Source organism: Ascaphus truei, chromosome 5 (genome assembly GCF_040206685.1).
Source record: "Ascaphus truei isolate aAscTru1 chromosome 5, aAscTru1.hap1, whole genome shotgun sequence".
Classification (NCBI taxonomy): domain Eukaryota; kingdom Metazoa; phylum Chordata; class Amphibia; order Anura; family Ascaphidae; genus Ascaphus; species Ascaphus truei.
Genome location: NC_134487.1, coordinates 244,866,183 through 244,887,361, shown reverse-complemented (window position 1 = coordinate 244,887,361; position 21,179 = coordinate 244,866,183). Strand labels below are relative to the sequence as shown.

Genomic DNA, 21,179 nt, shown 5'->3' with positions numbered 1-21,179 from the left:
ACAAAATACCTGTCTGGACTCTTATGGGGTAGACACAGAAATGTGAGCAGGTTTCATGCAAACGTGGCGATTGTGTTTCATTTGAACATTCAATGGTTCCTTTTCTCAACTGAGAGTTAATGAAAAGAAGGGCATTTTATGCATTTAACAGTATATAACGTTATTGTTCCTCGCTCATAATTTCGGAACCTTTTTCTCTACGAAAAAATAATATGTATACCATAAATGACTATATATATATATATATATATATATATATATATAAATATATATACACATATATATACATACATACAACTCAACCACCTTATAACGCTGTGCTTGGGGTCCAAAGAATAACATTGCGTTATAAGCGGATCGCATTAGAAATAATGTACAATTAAGTATTTAAGACACCAATAATCGTGTTGTAATGTGTTCATAAATACGAAAATTGGGAGCCACGATTGCATCACGTTATAATCGGATTCGCGTTGTAACGGATCGTGTTCTAACGGGGTTGAGCTGTATATATCCTCAAAAAGAAATAGATATACCGAATAAATGAATAATATATGTGAAATACCGGATGCTAACTATATAGGAGGCACACAAGGGGTTAATAACAGAAGCATGCACAATAACACAATTACAGAGCAGGGCATACAAGACACAAACAACACATAACATAAACAACAAATCCCAAATGTTCCTTTCAATAAAGGTAAGATTAGAAAGTCAAATTCATGCTGTGGGGATAGGATGCTGCTCTCTATAAGGATAAAACCAAATTCTATGGGTAACCTAAAAAGAAAAAAAGAGAGAGCACAACCCCATAGCACAATATGACATTTATTGGGGAAGGGAGAGGATAAACAAGGGGATCAGGCACACTTACAAAAAATCAAATTAAAACATGCGTTTGTGCATAAAATCACCACCAAAGATGCAGGAAGACTGTCCCAGGACTGCATCAAAGCTCCTCCAGATTATAATCGCCCGTCACAAGGTAGGGAATGTCCCGATGTAGGTGCATCACTTCACAGCTACCAGCCAGGAGAATAAACGTGGCACGATCCGGCCACGATCGTGTCGCAAGTTGATGACGTAATGCCGAGTATCACGTGCTTCCTTACGTGTTTCGTCACTGTCAGCGACTTCTTCAGAGGGTTTGTCGGGGCATTCACAAACTTTCGACAGGCGATTCGAATCTGGAGGAGCTTTGATGCAGTCCTGGGATAGTCCTCCTACATCGTTGGCCGTGATTTTATGCACAAGCGCTTGTTTTAATTACATTTTTTGTAAGTGTGCCTGATCCCCTTGTTTATCCTCTCTCTTCCCCAATAAATGTCATATTGCGCTATGGGGTTGCGCTCTCTCTTTTTTTCTTTCCATATATGTATATATATACATATATACAGTGTTCGACAAATCACCCAAAAATCTAATCGCCCAACCAAAAAATCTACTCGCCACCTAGTCCCGCCCCCAACCCCGCCCTAGTCCCGTCCCCAACCCCGCCCTAGTCCCGCCCCCAACCCCACCCTAGTCCCGCCCCCAGGTCCACTTTAAAAAAAAAAAATTCATAGTAAGAACAACATTCGTTTTTGACATTAATTTATTTATTGTATTACATTATACTACAATTAGTCCTTGTTACGTGTGTGTGTAAATGTTCCTGAACCCCATAACCAGTGCCTGGACGCCCCCGCGTCACAAAATCTAAAGCAGCAATCCCGCCTGGGATCTTACCTGATCCGCAGTCCCTCAATGTCCAGGTACCCTCATTCCCGCAATGTTATACATTGGAGGGGAGGTGTTCCCTACCTGTCTTCTGGGTTAGGGGGGGTTCCGATGTCTTCCGTGTGAAGCTTGAGTCAGATCTGGAAGAAAGCAGTATAGGTGATTTCGGTGTAGTATAGGACAGTTAAGATATATAGGGTAAATAAGAGATCCAGATTGTGACAGAGAGAGAGTGGGTGAGAGAGAGAGAGACACACACAGAGCAGCACACACACAGAGAGAGAGAGAGAGACACACAGAGAGAGAGAGAGAGACACACACACAGAGAGACACAGAGTGAGAGAGAGAGACACAGATAGAGAGAGAGAGAGAGAGACAGAGAGACAGAGAGACACACACAGAGAGAGAGACACAGAGAGACACAGAGAGAGACAGACAGACAGAGAGACAGACAGACAGATAGACACAGACAGAGACAGACAGACAGACATAGACAGACAGAGACAGACAGACAGAGAGAGAGACAGACAGACAGAGACAGAGAGACACACAGAGAGAGAGAGAGAGACACACAGAAAGAGAGAGAGACACAGAAAGAGAGAGAGACACAGACAGAGAAAGAGAGAGACACAGACAGAGAGACACACACACACAGAGAGAGAGACACAGAGAGAGACACACAGAGAGAGAGAGAGACAGACAGAGAGAGAGAGAGAGACACAGAGAGAGAGAGACACACAGAGAAAGAGAGACACACAGAGAAAGAGAGAGACACACAGAAAGAGAGAGACACACAGAGAGACACACAGAGAAAGAGAGAGACACAGAGAAAGAGAGAGACACACAGAGAAAGAGAGAGATACATTGAAAGAGAGAGTCACACATTGAAAGAGAGAGACACACAGAGAAAGAGAGAGGCACGGAGGAAGAGAGATAGAGAGACAATGAGAGACAGAGAGACAGAGAGACAATGAGAGACACAGAGAGACACAGAGAGATAGAGGCAATGAGAGACACAGAGAGATAGAGACAATGAGAGACACAGAGAGATAGAGACAATGAGAGACACAGAGAGATAGAGACAATGAGAGACACAGAGAGATAGAGACAATGAGAGACACAGAGAGATAGAGACAATGAGAGACACAGAGAGATAGAGAGACACAGAGAGATAGAGAGACAAAGACAGAGAGAGTGCGACAGAGAGAGTGCGACAGGGAGAGGGCGACAGGGAAAGGGTGACACAGGGAGAGGGTGACACAGGGAGAGGGTGACACAGGAAGAGGGTGACACAGGGAGAGGGTGACACAGGGAGAGGGTGACACAGGGAGAGGGTGAGAGGGTGACACACTCACAGACACACACACTCACGGACTCTCTCACACACACTCACAGACACACACTCACAGACAGACACAAACACTCAGACACAAACACTCACAGACTCAAACACACTCACAGACAGACACTCAGACGACACTCACAGACAGACACTCACAGACAGACACTCACAGACAGACACACCCACACACAAACACTCACAGACAAACACACAGACACACACACTCAGACACACACTCACACACACACACTCACACACCCACACACACAGACACACACACTCACACACACACAGACACACACACACAGACACACACACAGACACTCACACACAAACACTCACAGACAAACACACACAGACAAACACACACTCACAGTCACTCAGACACTCACAGTCACTCAGACACTCACAGACACTCACAGACACACACCCACTCATACACACAAACACACACACACACCCACACTCACAGACACACACACCCACCCACACTCACACACACAGACACACACACTCACACACACACAGACACACACACACAGACACACACACACAGACACTCACACACAAACACTCACAGACAAACACACACAGACAAACACACACTCACAGTCACTCAGACACTCACAGTCACTCAGACACTCACATCCACACACAGACACACACACCCAAACTCACACACCCACACTCACAGACACACACTCACAGACACACACACACACACACACACACACACACACACACACACACACACACACACACACACACACACACACACACACACACACACACACACAAACAATTACAGACACACACTCACTGGGTGGGTGACTGGGTTGGTATTCATTGGAAGGGAGGGGGCCTACCTGTTCCTCCAGGGCCTGCTTGTCCTCCACATGCTGCTCCACATGCCAGGGGATCGGGCAGGAGTTGCGGGAGGATCGGGGGGCCAGCGGCGGGATGGGGGACCAGCGGGGGAATGGGGGGCCAGCGGGAGGATGGGGGGGCCAGCAGGAGGGTGGGGGGACCAGCGGGAGGATTGAGGGGCCAGTGGGAGGATCGGGGGGCCAGTGGGAGGATCGGGGGGCCAACGGGGGGGGGGTCAAGGTGCCAGCGGGAGGATCGGGGGGCCAGCGGGAGGATCGAGGGGACAGCGGGAGGATCGGGGGGCCAGCGGGGGGGGTCGAGGTGCCAGCGGGAGGATCGGGGGGCCAGCGGGACGATCGGGGGGGGGCAGCGGGTCGATCTGGGGGCCAGCGGGAGGATCGGGGGGGCAGTGGGTCGATCTGGGGGCCAGCGGGAGGATCGGGGTGCAGCAGGAGGATGGGGGCCAGCGGAGGGGTCGGGGGACGAGCGGGAGGATCGGGGGGGCCAGCGGGAGGATCGGGGGGGCCAGCGGGAGGATCGGGGGGCCAGCCGGACAGACACACGGCCGCCAACCTCCCCGATGGGAAACGTAGCAAGCCGCGCGTGCGCCCAGGCTGCAGCCAGGAGGGGTGTCAGGGGGAGGTCGGGCATTAGTTGCGACGGTGGGATCGGTGGTGAGCAGGGAACAGCCGCACGAACACACCAACCTCCCTGATGGGAAACGTGGCCGGGAACTCCACGTGCAGCCCCCCCCCCTCCAGCGCTTGCGCGCGCATACCCCCATATGGCCCTGCATTGGCCTGAGGCAGACAGGCGTGGAAGGGGCTGGCTGCCGGAAGGGGGAGGAGTAGAAGCGCTGAGAAGGGAAAGTTGCTGAGAGGCGGGGGAGGAGCGAAAGCACTGCTCAGAGAGCCGGAGGCGGGGTAATCTCCCCAACAACATGAACCCGCCTCCGGCTTTTTTTTTTTTTCTCCAGCGCGAGCGGGGGAAAAACAGCAGCGCGAGCGGGGGAAAAACAGCAGCGCGAGCGCGGGAAATTTAAAAAACACACGTGTGCTGCTCGGGCCAATATTTACTCGCCCGGGGGTTAAATCCACACGCCCCGGGCGTGTAAATATATATAATTGTCGAACACTGCATATATACACATATATTATTCAAGGCTGAATTTTATTGTTTAAGCTCGGTTGCATAGTTTTAGAAAAACACCTCTAATTGTTTAACAGTAGTTTGTTAAAGTTAAATTTGGAGTCTATGGGGCCTATTCAGTAAACTCCGATTAGTGACTTATCGACAGTTTTGAGCACTTTTTAGGCGAGTTTGCATGTGTAGCAATTCAGAGAGCTCCGATAACATGCCAAATTCGCTTTTCACAATCAAGAGCACTACCGAGCGGTAGCTCCAAAAATGCTCAAATTTTTTTTAAGAAATCGGGCTATTCAGTTAGTTCCGAGATGCAATTCGCAGATTCTGATCTCGCCAACTGAAGGGTGGCGAGATAGGATCCGCGATGTGCATATGAAGAAGAAAATATATTGTTACTACTGTACATAGGATTGAGGCCAGGGTTCTCCGGAGCTGACACGCATTAACATCCGCTCTGGGAACTACCACATCAATCCCATGTAATAAAAATCAATTTACAGCCAGCTTCATTACCTTAGTGGCTAACTGGTAAGGTAATGAAGGGGTTAAATAGCAGTGTCCGGTTTGTTAGGTGTAGAGGGGTTGTGTAGAGCCTGTACTTGCAACAGGCTGGGAGGGTTAGGCCTACCGGGGAGGATTGCGGGAGGAGCTAACCCTTTCATTAACGTGGCGGTTACTACCGCTAAGGTAATGAAGGGGTTAACCCCTCCCGCTATCCACAGGGTAGGCCTAAACACCCACCATGAGCCAAATAACACCTTCATAGTTGCTCCAGCATGGGTGTTGAGGCCTTTCGGGAAATATTAACCCCTCCCTTACCTTAGTGGTTACAACCGCTGGTAATGAAGGGGTTAATCCCTCCCACAAGGCCTAAACACCCACCCTGGGGCAATTTCCCCCTTCACCCACCACTCTACCACCAACACCGCACAGGACTGGGCAAAAGTGCTATTAGCCAAAGTAGTACTTTTGCCCATTCAAATAATCAATACAGTGCAATACACTCAAATACATAACTATAAAAAATACATTTCTATAAAACAACCCCCCCAACACACACTGTAATGGGCAAAGGCCTATTATTCATATCTGGATAATAGTGCATTTGCCCATTACAAATAAAACATTAGCCAGCATACTGTATAGTAAATAAGAGTTGTTCTTACCCCTGCTTAGTTGGAGGCCGTCCTCAGCTTCATCTTCCACCTCCGTGGGCAGCGGCAGTAAAATAAAAAAACTAACTACTGGCCAGTAACCCCATAATTACCATAGTGGTTATTAACCGCTATGGTAATTAAGGGGTTAACCCCCCACCCCTCTGCTACCCTCCCGGGAGGCCTAAATTACCTGACAACGCATAACCATGTGCCATTGCAGCATCATTTCATGCCGCGATGCTACAGAAGGAGATTGGCTGCACGAAGGAGAAGGTAAGAGACCTTTACAGAGACCCTGCACTCTTCCCCGGAAATCAGTGGGGCTGGGCTTCTGTATGCCACCCACAAATTTTGGTGCCCTGGCCTTTCGGCTTAATGGGAAATCAGCCACCGCACACCTTAGATACACTAATGAGATATGCAAAGTATATTTAATGTGTCACACCCCACAGTTCCTATAAGATTTCCATAAGACCTATACATACAAGTTTAAGGCCCCTTGTAATGAAGGGGGTATTGGTGTATATCCCAACAGGACTAGAACCCACAACTTCTTCTATTCATGGAAGCAGCTCTAGCATTGAACTAAACGAGATGCTGGGAAGCTCTACTGTCACAGCATACCTTTGAGCTCTGGCTGCCAAAAATAAAAGTGTGAAGGGAGAAATGCAGCCAGAACTGCAGAAAGAGGTCCTTCAAGTGCGACAACAGGGACTGCAGTCTGGCGCAACTAAAATAAATGTGAAACACGGATTCCCTTGGGCGGTGAAATGGGTGAGATACTCTCCCATGCTCAGTGCACCATGGAGGGTCATCCATCTCAGATCCTCAGTGATGCGGCACAAGCTCTGAATAGAGTTCTTTCCACTGGGGCCACTCGCCCTCATTAGCTGATAGTACCCACCTCCAGATAGTTTTGGGCAGGTGACGAGATATGGAGCACGAGAGAGTAGAGCCCCTTCTTTGGCATGCTGCGAAAGCATGCCAATTGTATCTCCCCCAGTTTAAGCTTAAGCTGAGGACAGAAGGAGCCTGAGGGGGTTGGCAGGATTTAGAACCCACGCATACAGCTGGAGGTGGGCAGTCGGAAGGTGGGTGGGGGTGTCTGGTCTGCATGATCCCCTCTAGGAAAGTGTGTAAGTGGGGGCGATGTCATCCTTGAGCTTCTGGAGCAAATGCAGTGGAACCCTGGGGTAGGCAGGCCCATGCAGTGCACCTCTGTATCCACCCAATCTGACCATGAATGGTTCAGGAGATCCTGAAATCGAATACCCACTCCGAAGTGTGCCACATTGGCTCTATCAGGAGGTCTTCCTTGCCTTGACATAGAGACCATGCTCTAACTCTTCAGGGTTTCCTGGTAGAATGCTGGCAGCACTGACAAGTCTCACTCAACCTTGTTGGTCATAGCTCATGTTGTGCAGCTATCAACCACTGCAGAGAAGGGTCTGCGTACAGGTACTTCTGTAGGAATTGGAGGCAGAAGGTGGGCACCTGAGAGCACACGACTACCTCTCCGCCCTCTCTCACAGTGAGGTCTGTAACACTTGCAACTTCCTCTGGATTCTAGTGATAAATTCAGTTTGAGTGTTGATCGTGTAAAAGAGCAGATTTGTTCTAGGTTGTGATACCTTTTAGTGAACAAACATTGGAGCGCTTCATAGCTAGAATTATTGTGTACAGTGCTTTGAAACTTCATATAGTAGGTTTCTTAAAGAATGGCAATTTTCTCATTTATCGACCTTTAGTGAAACTAGCCCCTAGACCCGTTTTTGTTTTTTCTTCCCCTAGAAGTACAGACAAGTATACCTCTTTTTTTCCAGTAAAGAACACTGTCACAGGAAACCTAATTACAGATAAATAAAAATACAAAAGACAGTAAAATAAAGTCAGTGTGCAGATACTGTGCAAAAAATATTGTGCCACTGAAATGTATTTTGGTTGTAAGTACCAGTACCTAGAAAAAGACTTGTGCAGTATAAATAATCATTATTATAATTATAAAATATTGCAGATTTAACTAGTAATCTCTGCCTTATTGTGGCATCAATTAGTGACTGCATCTCTTTTATGCTAATACTGTACATAGCAATGTTGTTTATTAAACAGTGATTGCTTATATCGTCTATAGTATTCCACTGTACTTGCTATTCAATTACCTAACAAACCACAAATGTGTGCTACAGAATGAATTGATGGTTCACACATTAGAAATAAAACAAACGGCTTATTGGTTTATATTTGTACATTTTATGTGCATGCTGCTGTGTACCAATGTAATAACGACACATTCACATTGCAAATATAAGTTGCTTTTTAGGTGAAAACGGATGATTATATTCAAATAGCATTTCACAGAATTGAAAAAACACTTTTCGCAAAAACAAGTTGAAACCATGGGCCAATTTTTTCCTTCTCTGAGTTTTCTCAGCTTTCTTTTGTAGGAAATGAGGGTGGGAGAAGCCGTTTTGTCCCCGTACATATAAATGCTGATATATTCACTAAACGTCAATGACTTGCAATATCGGAACTGTTCAGTCTTGCAAATGTGTCCCACCTGCTCCAGGCTGGCTTCATTGTTAACTGGGTTATTGTTGTAGTAACCATCATATATACATAACCATGCTGGCTATAAGGACAGCATGGAAAGGTTATCACACAGTTTACACATGTCCCTTTAAATAATTAGGTTTATAGACCCATATTCACTAAACCTTGCTACTCCATAAGACACCTTCCATCACAGCTAAGTAAATATGGGCTTGTAAGAGATGTCTGCAGAGGTACATGTAATGGAGACTGATTTGGATGAAATTATATCTTGGCTTTATTGAGTCTGTTCCTTTATCCAGGCAAAACATACAAAAACAACAAAATAACAAACCCCTATCCCTTTGTAAGGGCTAACTTACTTCCCCAGACCCTCTCTGCAGAACTGGAGGGATATTCCCATTACTAGCCTATCACTCCAAAGTCTCAGGAGGTACCTTAAGCAGGTGGCCCTCCATATCAGTCTTTGGCAGGTTCCTGGGTCCTATGTGTCCAGGAAATATATTTATCTGGGTGTCTGGATGTCTTGATCTTAGCGCGCCTTTGTGCTCAAGACAGTGTATGTGTGCAGGCTTCTCTGCTTTCCTGTGTCAGCCCAATTGTGAGCTAAAGATTCCCTCGCCTGTGTCTCACATGAGGCTTTTTACAGAGCTCTCATTAGTCCAGGGGGAGACTAGTTAATTGAGTGGCTGCAATCAACTATCGCTCTGCTGGATTCCCAGAGCCCTGAGGCTGCTTTATTTAAACAGGAATAAGTCCTTGTTCAGGGCTCCTAACAGCGTGTGTGTGTGTGTGTGTGTGTGTGTGTGTGTGTGTGTGTGTGTGTGTGTGTGTATCTGCACCGTGTTAGCCGAGCTTAATAATCAAAAACGAATAGACGTTCTGTGGCTAACTAAATGCTTTTATTTGTGCGAGCTTTCGAGATACTCTGATATCTTCTTCCGGCGTTGTTACAAGGGATAAAGCAAGAAGGGTTTAACTTAAAAACAGTGCATCTTGGAATGTTATCTGTGACTGAAAACTACACCCCCCCCCCGTGCTGTATGCAATTGAGGTGTTAAATGGTCCTTGAATGTTAGTGATGTAAGTGTGTTTGTGTGTGTGTATGTAAAGTATGTATGTAAATATAAATTTATAAAGCGCCCACAGTGTATAAAGCACTTTACTAAAGGTGTGTGTGTGGAGTGGGAGTGTATAACAATGGTGTGGTTAGGTGTGGAAATGTAAGAGGGTGTTGCAATACTATAAGTGTGTATGGATACTATGTGGTCCCTATTGGTATATAGTGATGGAATTATATTGTGTATTTGTATGTGTAAGAGACAGCTGTGTGTGCATTCATATAGCACAGTATGTATAGACATGGCCTTTAGCACTCATGGGAAGAAAGTTCTCTTGTGTCAGTAGTGACTCATGAAACTGCGGTTTAGGCTACTGCTAAGTGTCCCGAACAGTTGCATAAATTTGTATTCATGCAACCGTCTCTCTTTCGGTGTTCTAAGATTACCTTTGAGTATGGCCATCTTCAGATCGTTCATCTTATGGCCAGAATCAGAGAAATGTTCGTCGACAGGACTGTCCCTTGTTCCGCGCGTGATGCTGTAGCAATGCAGATACATTTTCTTTTTTAGCCCCTGTCATTCTCACCTATGTAGTAGCAGATCTCTGGGCATTTCATGCACATGATGAGGTAAGCGACATTGCTGGAGGAACAGGTGAAACTTCCTCTGATTTTGTACTCCAGATTCCTGTGTGGTATTTGTATTGTGCCCACCGTGTGGAGCATTGCGCAGGTTTTGCATCTTGTGGCCTGGCATGGTCTTGTCCCGCATTCAGTTGTACTGTTGAATACTTTTCTCCTCACCATAATTTCTTGAGATTATGAGGTTGTCTTTATGATAATAAGGGTATTTCAGGGAAGACCTGTTGCAGTCTTGTATCCTCCATGAGAATGGGTTTTAGTTCCCTGGTGATCTTGAGTAGGGCTTCTAGGCATATTGTGGGTTATATGTGACCACCAAAGTTACCCTGTCCTTTGTCTCTTTCTGTCTGTATTCAAGGAAATCACTTCTTTGTATTCTGGTGGCTTTGTGGATTTGCTGGTCTACAATTCTGTGGTTATATCCCCGGTTTATGAATTCCGATCTCAAGGCCACTGGCCTCTGTCAGCTGTGTCAGAGCATATCCGGTTGTATTGTATGGCTTGATTGTAGATGGTTGCATGCTTAGTGTGTGTCGGGTGGAAGCTGTTGTCCCTCAATTAGCTGGCTCTGTCTGTAGGTTTGCGGTATACAATAGTCTGTAGTTTGTTGTTCTTTATAGTAATAATGGTGCACACACTGCACAATGCACACACTCTCACTGCACACTGCACACACTACCAGCACTCACTGCACACACTCTCACTACACACTGCACAAACTACCAGCACTCACTGCACACTGCAGGCACTCTCACTGCACACTGCACACACTACCAGCACTCACTGCACACACTCACACTGCACACACTCCCAGCACTCCCTGCACACTGCACACACTCACTGCACACTGCTCACAGCACACAGCACACTACACTGCACAGCACACCACACTCACACCACCCCTCCCACTCCCCCTCACACTCCCCCTCACTCTCCCCCTCCCCCTCCCTACCTTTGGTGTCGGCTGCTGAGATCGGAGCGGAGCTGGCATCAGGAGGAGGGTGGGGGTGTCGGTAGGAGGGGGGGGTATCGGTAGGAGTGTGGGGTTTCGGTAGGAGGGGGGGTGTCGGTAGGAGGGGGGGGTGTCGGTAGGAGGGGGGGTGTGGATGCCGGTAGGGGGGGTGAGTGAGGAGCAGGCTGGGACTCGGAAGGCCCCGTGGGCTAGGCCCAAAACTGATTATGCCGTGGAGGGCCGGTAGGTGTGGGGGCCTCGGGGGGGGGAGGAGGTGGATGCCGGTGGAGGGGGATGGATGTCGGTGGTGGGAGGTAAGGAGCAGGCTGTGGCTGGACTCGGAGGGCCGCAGCTGGGGGACGTGTAGGGCTTCCGGCCACCTCTTCTTTCCTTCCTTACTCCCCCCGATCGGGCGCCCAGCGGCCATTTAAAAAAAAAATTAGCGTGACCCCGGTTCTAGCGCGGTCGGATCGGGTGGCCCCCGAGGACCGCGCTATAACGGGGTTGAGCTGTATATATATATATATATATATATATATATATATTTTTTTTTTAATTCTACCAGCACTGTTTGATATCTGACTTAATTTGTTCAGCATGGTTACCTTATGTTTAGGCCATTTATACATTTCTGTAACATATTTTCCTCACACATCTTTGGTAGAATATACTGAGAGCCACCGCCTGTACCTACTTAGCGGGTACTGTACCTCAATTTTATGTTCTCTACCCGTTGGAGCAACTTAGAAATTAGACATGGTTGATTTTATAAGTGATCAGTGAGTTATAGGGACTTATTCATAACTGTGCGTGTGCGTGTGTGTGTGTGTGTGTAAATATATACAAATACTATATTTGTACAAAAATACAAATGATCTTAACATATAGTAAATTACACACATTAAGGAGCCTTCATAGTCGGTGTTAACTTGTTTGAAAGCTTTTGAATCCATAATTGATGGAGGAATGAAAGTATATCTATTTGCATGAGCCGAATGTTGGAGAGTCTGTATACCCACCAAGGTTGCGGTGAAAATATCTACTTAACTTCCTTTTTCTCAGATGAATGTCATCAATTATTTAAACATTTGATTTAATTTGGCAAGGCTCCCATAGTGTACATATACATATTTGAATATTTTGATGCTAAGTTGCCTTTAAAGCAGAACTACTTGGGACAATGTGAAAAAATGATATGTTTGAAGCAGGGGGGCTCTGGAGCTCAGCCTCGTGGACCTTCTGCTTCCCGAGATACTTATCTTGGAAGGGGGTGGCGGTAGTAACTCCAGATGGGCTAGTTTGGGCTAACACAATGGTGGCATACATGGCCCGTGTCCTGCGGGCCAATAGGAAGCAGTGACGTCGTCCCTTACAACTTTCTATTGGCCCATGTGGCGCGAGAGATTTAAACGGCAGAGAGATATCGGCAACCCGTACAGAGGTAAATATCTCGAGATGCAGGGGTACCCGGAGCAGAAACCTATGTAAAAAAACAAAGTGTTCCTCTAAACTAGGGGTTCCCCCACAGCTGATTCGAAGTCCCTTGACCTACAGGGAACCCCTGAATTCCGATATACTGTATAACTATTGTTCTTTCCCAGTGGACACAATATGGCTGCAGGGTCAGCCTTACTTCAGCAGCCAATATATATAATATATATGATGAAAAAGAGTACGTCTGTATTTATTATGAGGACTTGCTTTGAGCTTCCCATAAACAAAAGCATTTTATATTAAAGACTGTTGTCATCCCCAGCAGTGAAAGATGTAAAACTGGTCTCCCCATATTTTGAGACAGTATCCCATTTGCGTTTAAAAAGGAATGCTAACTTAAAACTCATAGCAACATTCATATTGTAGGGTTTATGCGCCTGAGATTAATGCTCTGAAAACTGGCAGAACACAGTTGTCTGACGTAATTTACTTTCACCCTCCCTTGGTAACAATCTTTTGCAGCATCGCTTTAATAATGATTGTATAATGTCTGGGCAGGGCAGGGAAGTATACACAATACGTTCCATCATGTATTTTTTGCCATGTATAAACAAACAATATGAAAATCCTACATGGGGAATTATTTAATTATATGTTTAGTATTCAGCTCTGTATTTTCATTAAGGCTCATTGTGTGTTGGCAAACTATCTTGTATTTGACATATGTTCTAAAATGTTCATTTGGTCTTGCTAGGTATACGAAGCCTTTAACCTTCGCTGACTGTATTGGCGACGAGCTACCACTGGGATGGGAAGAAGCCTCTGACCCTCAAGTTGGCGCTTACTATATTGACCACAATAGTCGTAAGTAATAGGACTTTTTACAGCAGTTTTGCTTTACAGTTGTTCATGTGAATGAAAACATTACAAATGGAGACGTTTGGATTCATTTCCAAAAGTTTCACTTTGTCATCAATTTGAACACATTAACCCTTTGGGTGCCCTTGGGACGTAGCTGCCACGTTCTGGAACCTGGCCCCATGGCATAGTAGCTAGGCCATATAGTTCCCACTCGTTTTTCTGGGTGGGATCACGTTCTGCGCTCCTGTAAAGCGCAAAACGCAATCTACTCTATCGTCAGTGAGGAAGCAATCACTTGATCGCAACACTTTCGCACTTAAAGGGTTATAGGTGCATTCTCTCTTACCCATTATCCACTTCTGTACTGAGCAAGGCTCTGAATTCGGTAGTTATAATATTCCACAGGAGAAAATACTTATACACCACTGAAGTTGATGTACTGTATATTAATACTGCAGTGTATAATTAGCTGCCTACAGTTTCTTCCTAGGGGAAAAAAATAATATACTGCATTAATAATTAACAGAAAAGAATGTTTGATACTGTTGACTTGAGCTCGGTAGTAAAAAAAGTTTTTTTTATTTGATCAACTTATACTTGGCAATAAAACATGTAACCCAGCCCTAACTCCGCCTATTACTCAATATAAACACTCCCCCAATCGAATTAAAGAATCAAATCAAGGTTCCCTACTACATTGATACTGTTAGATGGATGCACATCAGCTGGTTTTGAAACGTCATAAATAACCATAACTGGCATTTTTAAACATTATTTTATTGGTGATATACAAAGCCATCTAGGGAACATACTCACTGCAAGTAGTTGTTAACAATCGCTAATGACCATCACTGCTAAGTGAATACACCTCATCATACTAACGGGAAATGATCGCACTAAAGTCACACTAGGACATGTGCACTGCTGGAGTACTTGGAACAAGAAGCAGAGTTCCTTCTACAAACAAACAAAGTAAATATTGAAAGGGCCTGTTGTTGAGTTGTAAAGGAGTTGAGTGCAAGATGTGTTTATGCATTTTTACTGTACTGAAATATGATGCATTGTATAATCATGACTGAATTGTCGGCTATTGAAATACAGTTTTTCTGTGTTTTCTATCATCGTTATTTGTGTAGTTTTCAAAGCAAACCCCCCCGGATTTTGCTTCTTTTAGGCAGTTTGCTTAGCTAAAGGCAGAGTTTTTCCTTATAGTCAAGAGCTTAAATGCCAGATTCTAAGACCTTTGTAAAATATTCAATAGATTGATATGCTTTTTGTGTGTAAGCCAACTCATTTGATGTAGATCTCTTGACTAGGTAGAACTTCAAACTATATATTAACATTTGACATTGGTACATCCAGCTCTAAGCTTTCATGTGAAACCCTAAAATAATACCTAAGCTATAAAATGATACCCCAATAGATATCTCTTCAGCAGTAATGTGCAAAGCTGTCTCAGTTTGGTCGGTAAACCATTTTATGGCTTAACGTAAAAGTTTGCAAATAAGCCTTCAGGCAGTAAAATTGTTCTAAAATTCAGAACCAATGCCAAAAATGTAAGTACATTTCAAAATGGGCAAATTAAATCAGCACAGCAATTGTTTAATATACACAATGAGAAAGCCATGGGGTACTGCTAACAGTTTCTCTTACGATCTACTTAGTAAGATGAATGCCTTGATTCGTGAGCAATGCATGCTCAAGTCCCCATCAGTAAAAAAAAAAAAAATCCTTTTCTCTCTCATCTGTTAAATCAGGGAACATACCGTGACGTTCTCTAGTGCAGCGGTGCGCAAATTGGGGGGCGGGGACGCAAGATTGTCTGTGGGGGGGGCGCGGGGTTTACAGAGACCCTATGCGCTTCCCGAAGGCACTTAAATTAAGTGCCGGGGAAGCAGCGAAAGCCTCTGTAAACTGCACTTACCTTGGCTCCGGCAGCTTCTGGAGACGCGTCTCCATGGCAACGCGGCAGCAAATGACGCCGCGAGGTCATGACGTCATATCGCTGGAGCCGAGGTAAGAGGGGGTTGGGGGGTGCGCAAAGAGAGGGGAACAGCCGGCAGGGGGGCGCAGGGGAAAAAGATTGTGCTCCCCTGCTCTAGAACAGGAAGAAGGCCGTTATGGTGCCGATTCAGTCACAAATTGCTGATTTGCGACTCATATAAATAATACCTCAACCTTATAGTTGACCAACAATAGTCGTTAATACTTGACAGCCGGACCCGAGGCGTCTCTATTCCTAATTAATTTAAATGAGGTCAGCATGGGTATACATATGTTAAATAGCACCTGCCTTGTTTTAGTGTCTAATTTGGAGTTGGATTAATGACTGTTCGAAATTTAGGAACCCTTTTTAATTATACTCCTGTAGATGCTACACTATAAGAAACACAGCATTTGCAACCTATGGCTGTAATCATGGCTGTAATTGCGGATCTATTGATATGCAGATGTTACCTGGTATTGCTTGCTCCAGAGGTACTATACTGCCTAACACCTCACATCTTCATGGAAAATGTGGAGCTTATTCAGGCTGATCAAGCTGTCCCCAACCTTTTTTCACATTGTGCACCCCCCTGCTAGGACATATTTGTTCTGTGAACCTCTAATGAATAAATCTTATTGCTTACTCATTAGACTATTGCTAACAAAACCGCTTGACCGTCCCCAGGCAGTACTGTATATTGTGAGCTTGTCAGGGGAACACAAGCCTAATAAGGCCCCAAGCTGCACCTCAGTGTGCGGAAACAGCATGGGTGGTATAGCTGCCAATTACTGCGGTATCTTCCAAAGTCAGGCCCCACAATGTCTTACTGCTGCGGATGCAAAGCTTTGTGGGGAGCGACTGTGGAAAATCCCCTGTTATAATTGGCAGCAATACCACCCACGCTAAGATACAGTTTGGAGCCCTACTAAGTGGGCAGTCCCCACATGTGTTCAGGAACCCACTGCACTGCCTGGAATCTGCCATCACATATTTTTGGGGCAAACTCCTTGGAGACACCTGACAAACGGTCTAGGACATTTGGTCGCTGACTTTTTACAGTGACAAAAATGACCGCTGGCACTTTGCCATAAAACCCCGTCGCCAGGACCTTTCTACGTCCCCGCTTCGCCGCTAAGGTAAGTGCCTAAACTCCCTACACTAAGCCCTTACCCAAAAAAAACCCTAACCTAACGCCCTTCACTAATGCCCTACCCTGAATACTAATACCTCTTAAATTAAGCCGCTACCCTAACTGTTAAAACTCCTTAATTTAACCCTCTACCCTAACCAGTAAAACTTACCTTAGACGCAGCTGGCGGTGAGGATTCCAGCAGCGGATCGGCTGTGGCGGAGGGCCTGTCAGCGACTGAACGCCAGCGGTCATTTGGCCGCAGCGAAATGCCCGTGACCATATGTCCCATTCTGCTCACAAACCCTTAGGGGTTCCCGAACCCCCAGTTGGCAATCACTGATCTAGAGCCTACAATACAAATTAGAACAGCTATCCCTTCAATGACCAAACTTCTTGCTGTGTTGTATTTTTGTGCTACATGGTCAATTTAAGGGACAGTAACTCTTCCTGCCGGCATTTCCCAACCTGTTCCCTTCCCCCACATTTTGAAGCAGGTACTGAAGGTAATTGTTCTCTAGATTAAAAAGATGAATCAAATTCGCTCAGGATTAACAAGCTATATTACTGACTGCCAAAACTCCGACTTAATGTTGAATGGAGCGTGTCCGTAGTCAGTGCTAAACAAGATCCACAGCATTATAGTCCAGCAAATGTGGGAAAATCAATACAGTATTCATCAAAGTTGAGTTCATCAAAGGTGAAGACACCTCCCTCTATTAATGCAGCAAGCCTTCAATTAAATGATAGCATATATCATGCAGCATGATTCCATTTACTACTGTATCTCCAGTGTAGTGATATGTAGAAAAATCGGGGGCCACCTAGGTGCCTGCAGGGAACTACACACAGTTCTGGACCAGACTGCAGGGAACCCCAGAGTGCGGGCCCCTGAAATCTGGCCCTGTCTCCCATGGGAACCCGCCTATTGAAGACACCAAGAAAGGCAACTCAAAAACCAGTCCCCTGTAACTTTATTGAAGGAGATACTCACACACTGGACAGCTGCTGAGCATAGGTAATGGTGTCCAACGTTTCACTTTACAACGAATGGCATATCCAACGCAACCGTATGGGCTGTTTTCCGACGCCTGAATGCATTATCCAACGCTCACTGCCACTGATTAACATGGGACTCACTTTACAACGGTTTCACTATCCAACGCTACTCCCAGAACGGGTTCCGTTGGATAACCGAGGACTGCCTGTAGGGCTGAAGAGCACCGTATTGAAACAAGTCTTCTTTATTCGTACATAAGTTAAAAAAAACAGACAACGACAAAGGTCTCTCTAATGCATTTCGCGCTGGGTAGCGCTTTATCAAAGAGAGCACTACCCAGCGTAAACGCGTTAGAGAGACTTTGTGATCCTACTTTTTTTTTTTACATACGTGCCAGTAAAGAAGACTTTTTTCAATATTGTGCTCTCCAACCATATTTTGTTTGCAGCGCCATTCCTACTTTTTTGGGCTTAATTCTGACTAAAAGCTGCAGACCAAGCAATATCCTACATGTGTGTACTATAAGAACATACTTGTAGCATATTAAAAGAAAAACAATTCTGAATTACATTTTGAATGTATTATAACGTTACAAGCATTTTTTGTTTCTATAGCAACCATTTACAAAGTCACATCCCCTTACTCTTCTGAAACAAGCTCTGGCACACCCCTTTTTGAGCCCTGCCCTCTCTCTAGCAGTGCACCAATTGTATCTAGTGACTGCCTGGTCACATGATCTTCCCCACAGAACTTTGCATCTTTGGTCCTCTTCTGCTGCACTGACAGTCATTTAGTGAACTTAGCTAATTACTTATCATTGTGTAGATTGTAATGATGCACATATTAAAGGGAGAAAATATAAATAAAAAATCAAAAACAGCATCTTGGACTGCTGCTTTAACTAACGTAACTTTACTTAACCATGTTAACCGTAACAGGTTTCAGTGAATAGGGGATGATATGACAATGCTTCGTTTGCATATCATTCTTACCTCATTATTACAAACATCCTTTATAGTCAGAGCTCGACAAACTAGGAAAAACCCACTCGCCCACCATCAGAAGTAACTCGCCCCCCCCAAAAAAACTCCCCCTCCCCCTCACGACTTTTACCTGTGGCGGGGTCTGGCGGCATGGTGCGGTGATCTGTCTTTTACCCTGCAAATTGTAGTCTTTCCCCTGGAGGTCCTGAAAAATGGCCGTACGGCGGCACATGACACCATGTTGCCATGGCAACGGGATGCCGTGACGTCATAGCGTCATGCAATGTGGCGTCGTGTGACGTCACAATGTCACGTAGCGTCCCATTGCCATGGCAACGCGACCATTTTTCAGGACCTGCAGAGGAATGAGTACAATTTGCAGGGGAAGACGGAGATCACTGCACCACGCCGCCGGACCCCGCCCTAGGTAAGCAGTCAACAGCAGCCAAAATGCACTCGCCCGTGGTGTGTGGGCGAGTGCATTTGTCGAGCCCTGTTTATAGTAAGTGCTATGCTTTTTGTGGGAGAAAACTTGGCATAATATTATGCTATTAGAATGCAGCAATACTATTGACATACAGTAACCTTATTTTTGGTTAATGTAATGTTGAGTGGCCTAGCAAGCTTTAGTGAATTCCCTCTCCCCGTAGGAGCTTACTTTATTTTTACAGCCAGAACAAAAGAGAATGGGGATTGTGATTTCTGTTTGCATGTCAATGTAGTTGAGCTTTGCTCCAGCAATCCATACGGTTTTATATTGGTTTCTTGATGGAAACATGAACTCCTGCATGAATGAATGTGTTATCACACAACATTATTTTCTGGGTGCTGGATGACTGCATCAGTGTGATTTACACAGCATAATCATACTGTGCAATATAAAATAATGTGATTGTCTAATCTACTGATTTCAATAGAAAAAGTTACAGCTTTGACAACGCATGCGAAACTGAAATGAAGATCTTTCTGCAGACATGAATTTCCATTTTAATTATTTTGAACTGCCCTTTGCTGAATATTCAGGGAAACTGGACAGATATGCAGATCGGATTCCAATGTATTGTGCTATGTAGCCAATGTTAAATATTTATTGGAGACAAGCTGGAGATTGGTATTCTCCGTGTGTAATTTAGGTGAAAATCCTACAACAGTGTATTGTAAGACTTTTGAAACCCACATGCATATATTAGATGCATTTTAAATGGAGAACCCATCTGTCTAACTGAAGATCATATACTACAGGTGGGTTCATTTATTGTGATTCATTTTGCAGTTAAATATGCATCTCGGTGCAGAAGGGAAAATAAACGAGGTCTCTAATAATAATTCAAATGTCCACCTTAAAGCAGCAATATGGATTAACTTAAAAATATATCTATATATCTATATATATATAGATATATAAAAAAAATTATTACAGGTGTTAAGCATGGGGCTCTGGAGCTGAAATGTGTTAATGTCAGCTCCGGGGTCCCCCTGCTTCCAGAGATACGTACCTCTGTAGGTGGTGCCGGTACCTCTGCAGAGTTTAACAGTTCACGTCACGCGGACCAATAGGAAGCCGCTAGGGTTGACGTCACAGCTTCCATTTAAACCGCCATTAGATTAGGCACACAGTTTCTCTGCCTGCAAGGATACTGGCACGGCTACATAGGTAAGTATCTGTGGAAGCAGGGGGTCCCCGGAGCTGAAATTAACAGTGTTCAGCTACGGAGACCCCTGCTTCTAACCTGTGATAATATATATATATATTTTAAGTTAACCCGTATTGCTTAATATATTAGAGAACTCAACCCAATACCAAGACTTTGTAAATAACGCCTGATTTTGAGCAGCAGACGTTTCAGTTTAAGGTCATACTATATCTGCATTGATACACAACCCCATAAGAAATGTGGTTTCTTACTATTTCTCTGTTCCAGAAATCACACAGATAGAGGACCCACGGTTGCAATGGAGGGGGGAACAGGAGCGCATGCTGAAGGACTACCTGGTGCTCGCTCAGGAGGCTCTGGTTGCACAGAAAGAGATCTATCAAGTCAAACAGCAGAGACTAGAATTAGCTCAGCAGGAATACAGGCAGCTACATGATGTTTGGAAGCATAAACTGGGATCTCAGACAAGCTGTGAGTATTTATTATCAGGGTCAACGTAGATGCAAATCAGAAATGTGTTTGGACTTTAAACCACACTTCCATCGGCAATATATATATATATATATATATATATATATATATATATATATATTTTATATATACAGTATATATACAGTATATATATAAACCCCAATAAAGGCACTCACCTTATATCTTACTTTTGGTGTTATCATAAAAATCACAAGTCCTAG

At 44.9% G+C, this 21,179-nt stretch overlaps 1 protein-coding gene across 1 annotated transcript in view; it reads left to right on the top strand.

Annotated features, from left to right (window-relative positions):
• Positions 1-21,179, top strand: part of WWC1 (WW and C2 domain containing 1) — a 242,725-nt gene that overhangs the window by 125,716 nt on the left and 95,830 nt on the right. Inside the window, exons 2-3 of the mRNA XM_075601891.1 lie at positions 13,627-13,736; positions 20,755-20,958. Coding sequence (XP_075458006.1) covers positions 13,627-13,736; positions 20,755-20,958 — 314 coding nt within the window. The remainder of the gene's footprint in view (positions 1-13,626; positions 13,737-20,754; positions 20,959-21,179) is intronic.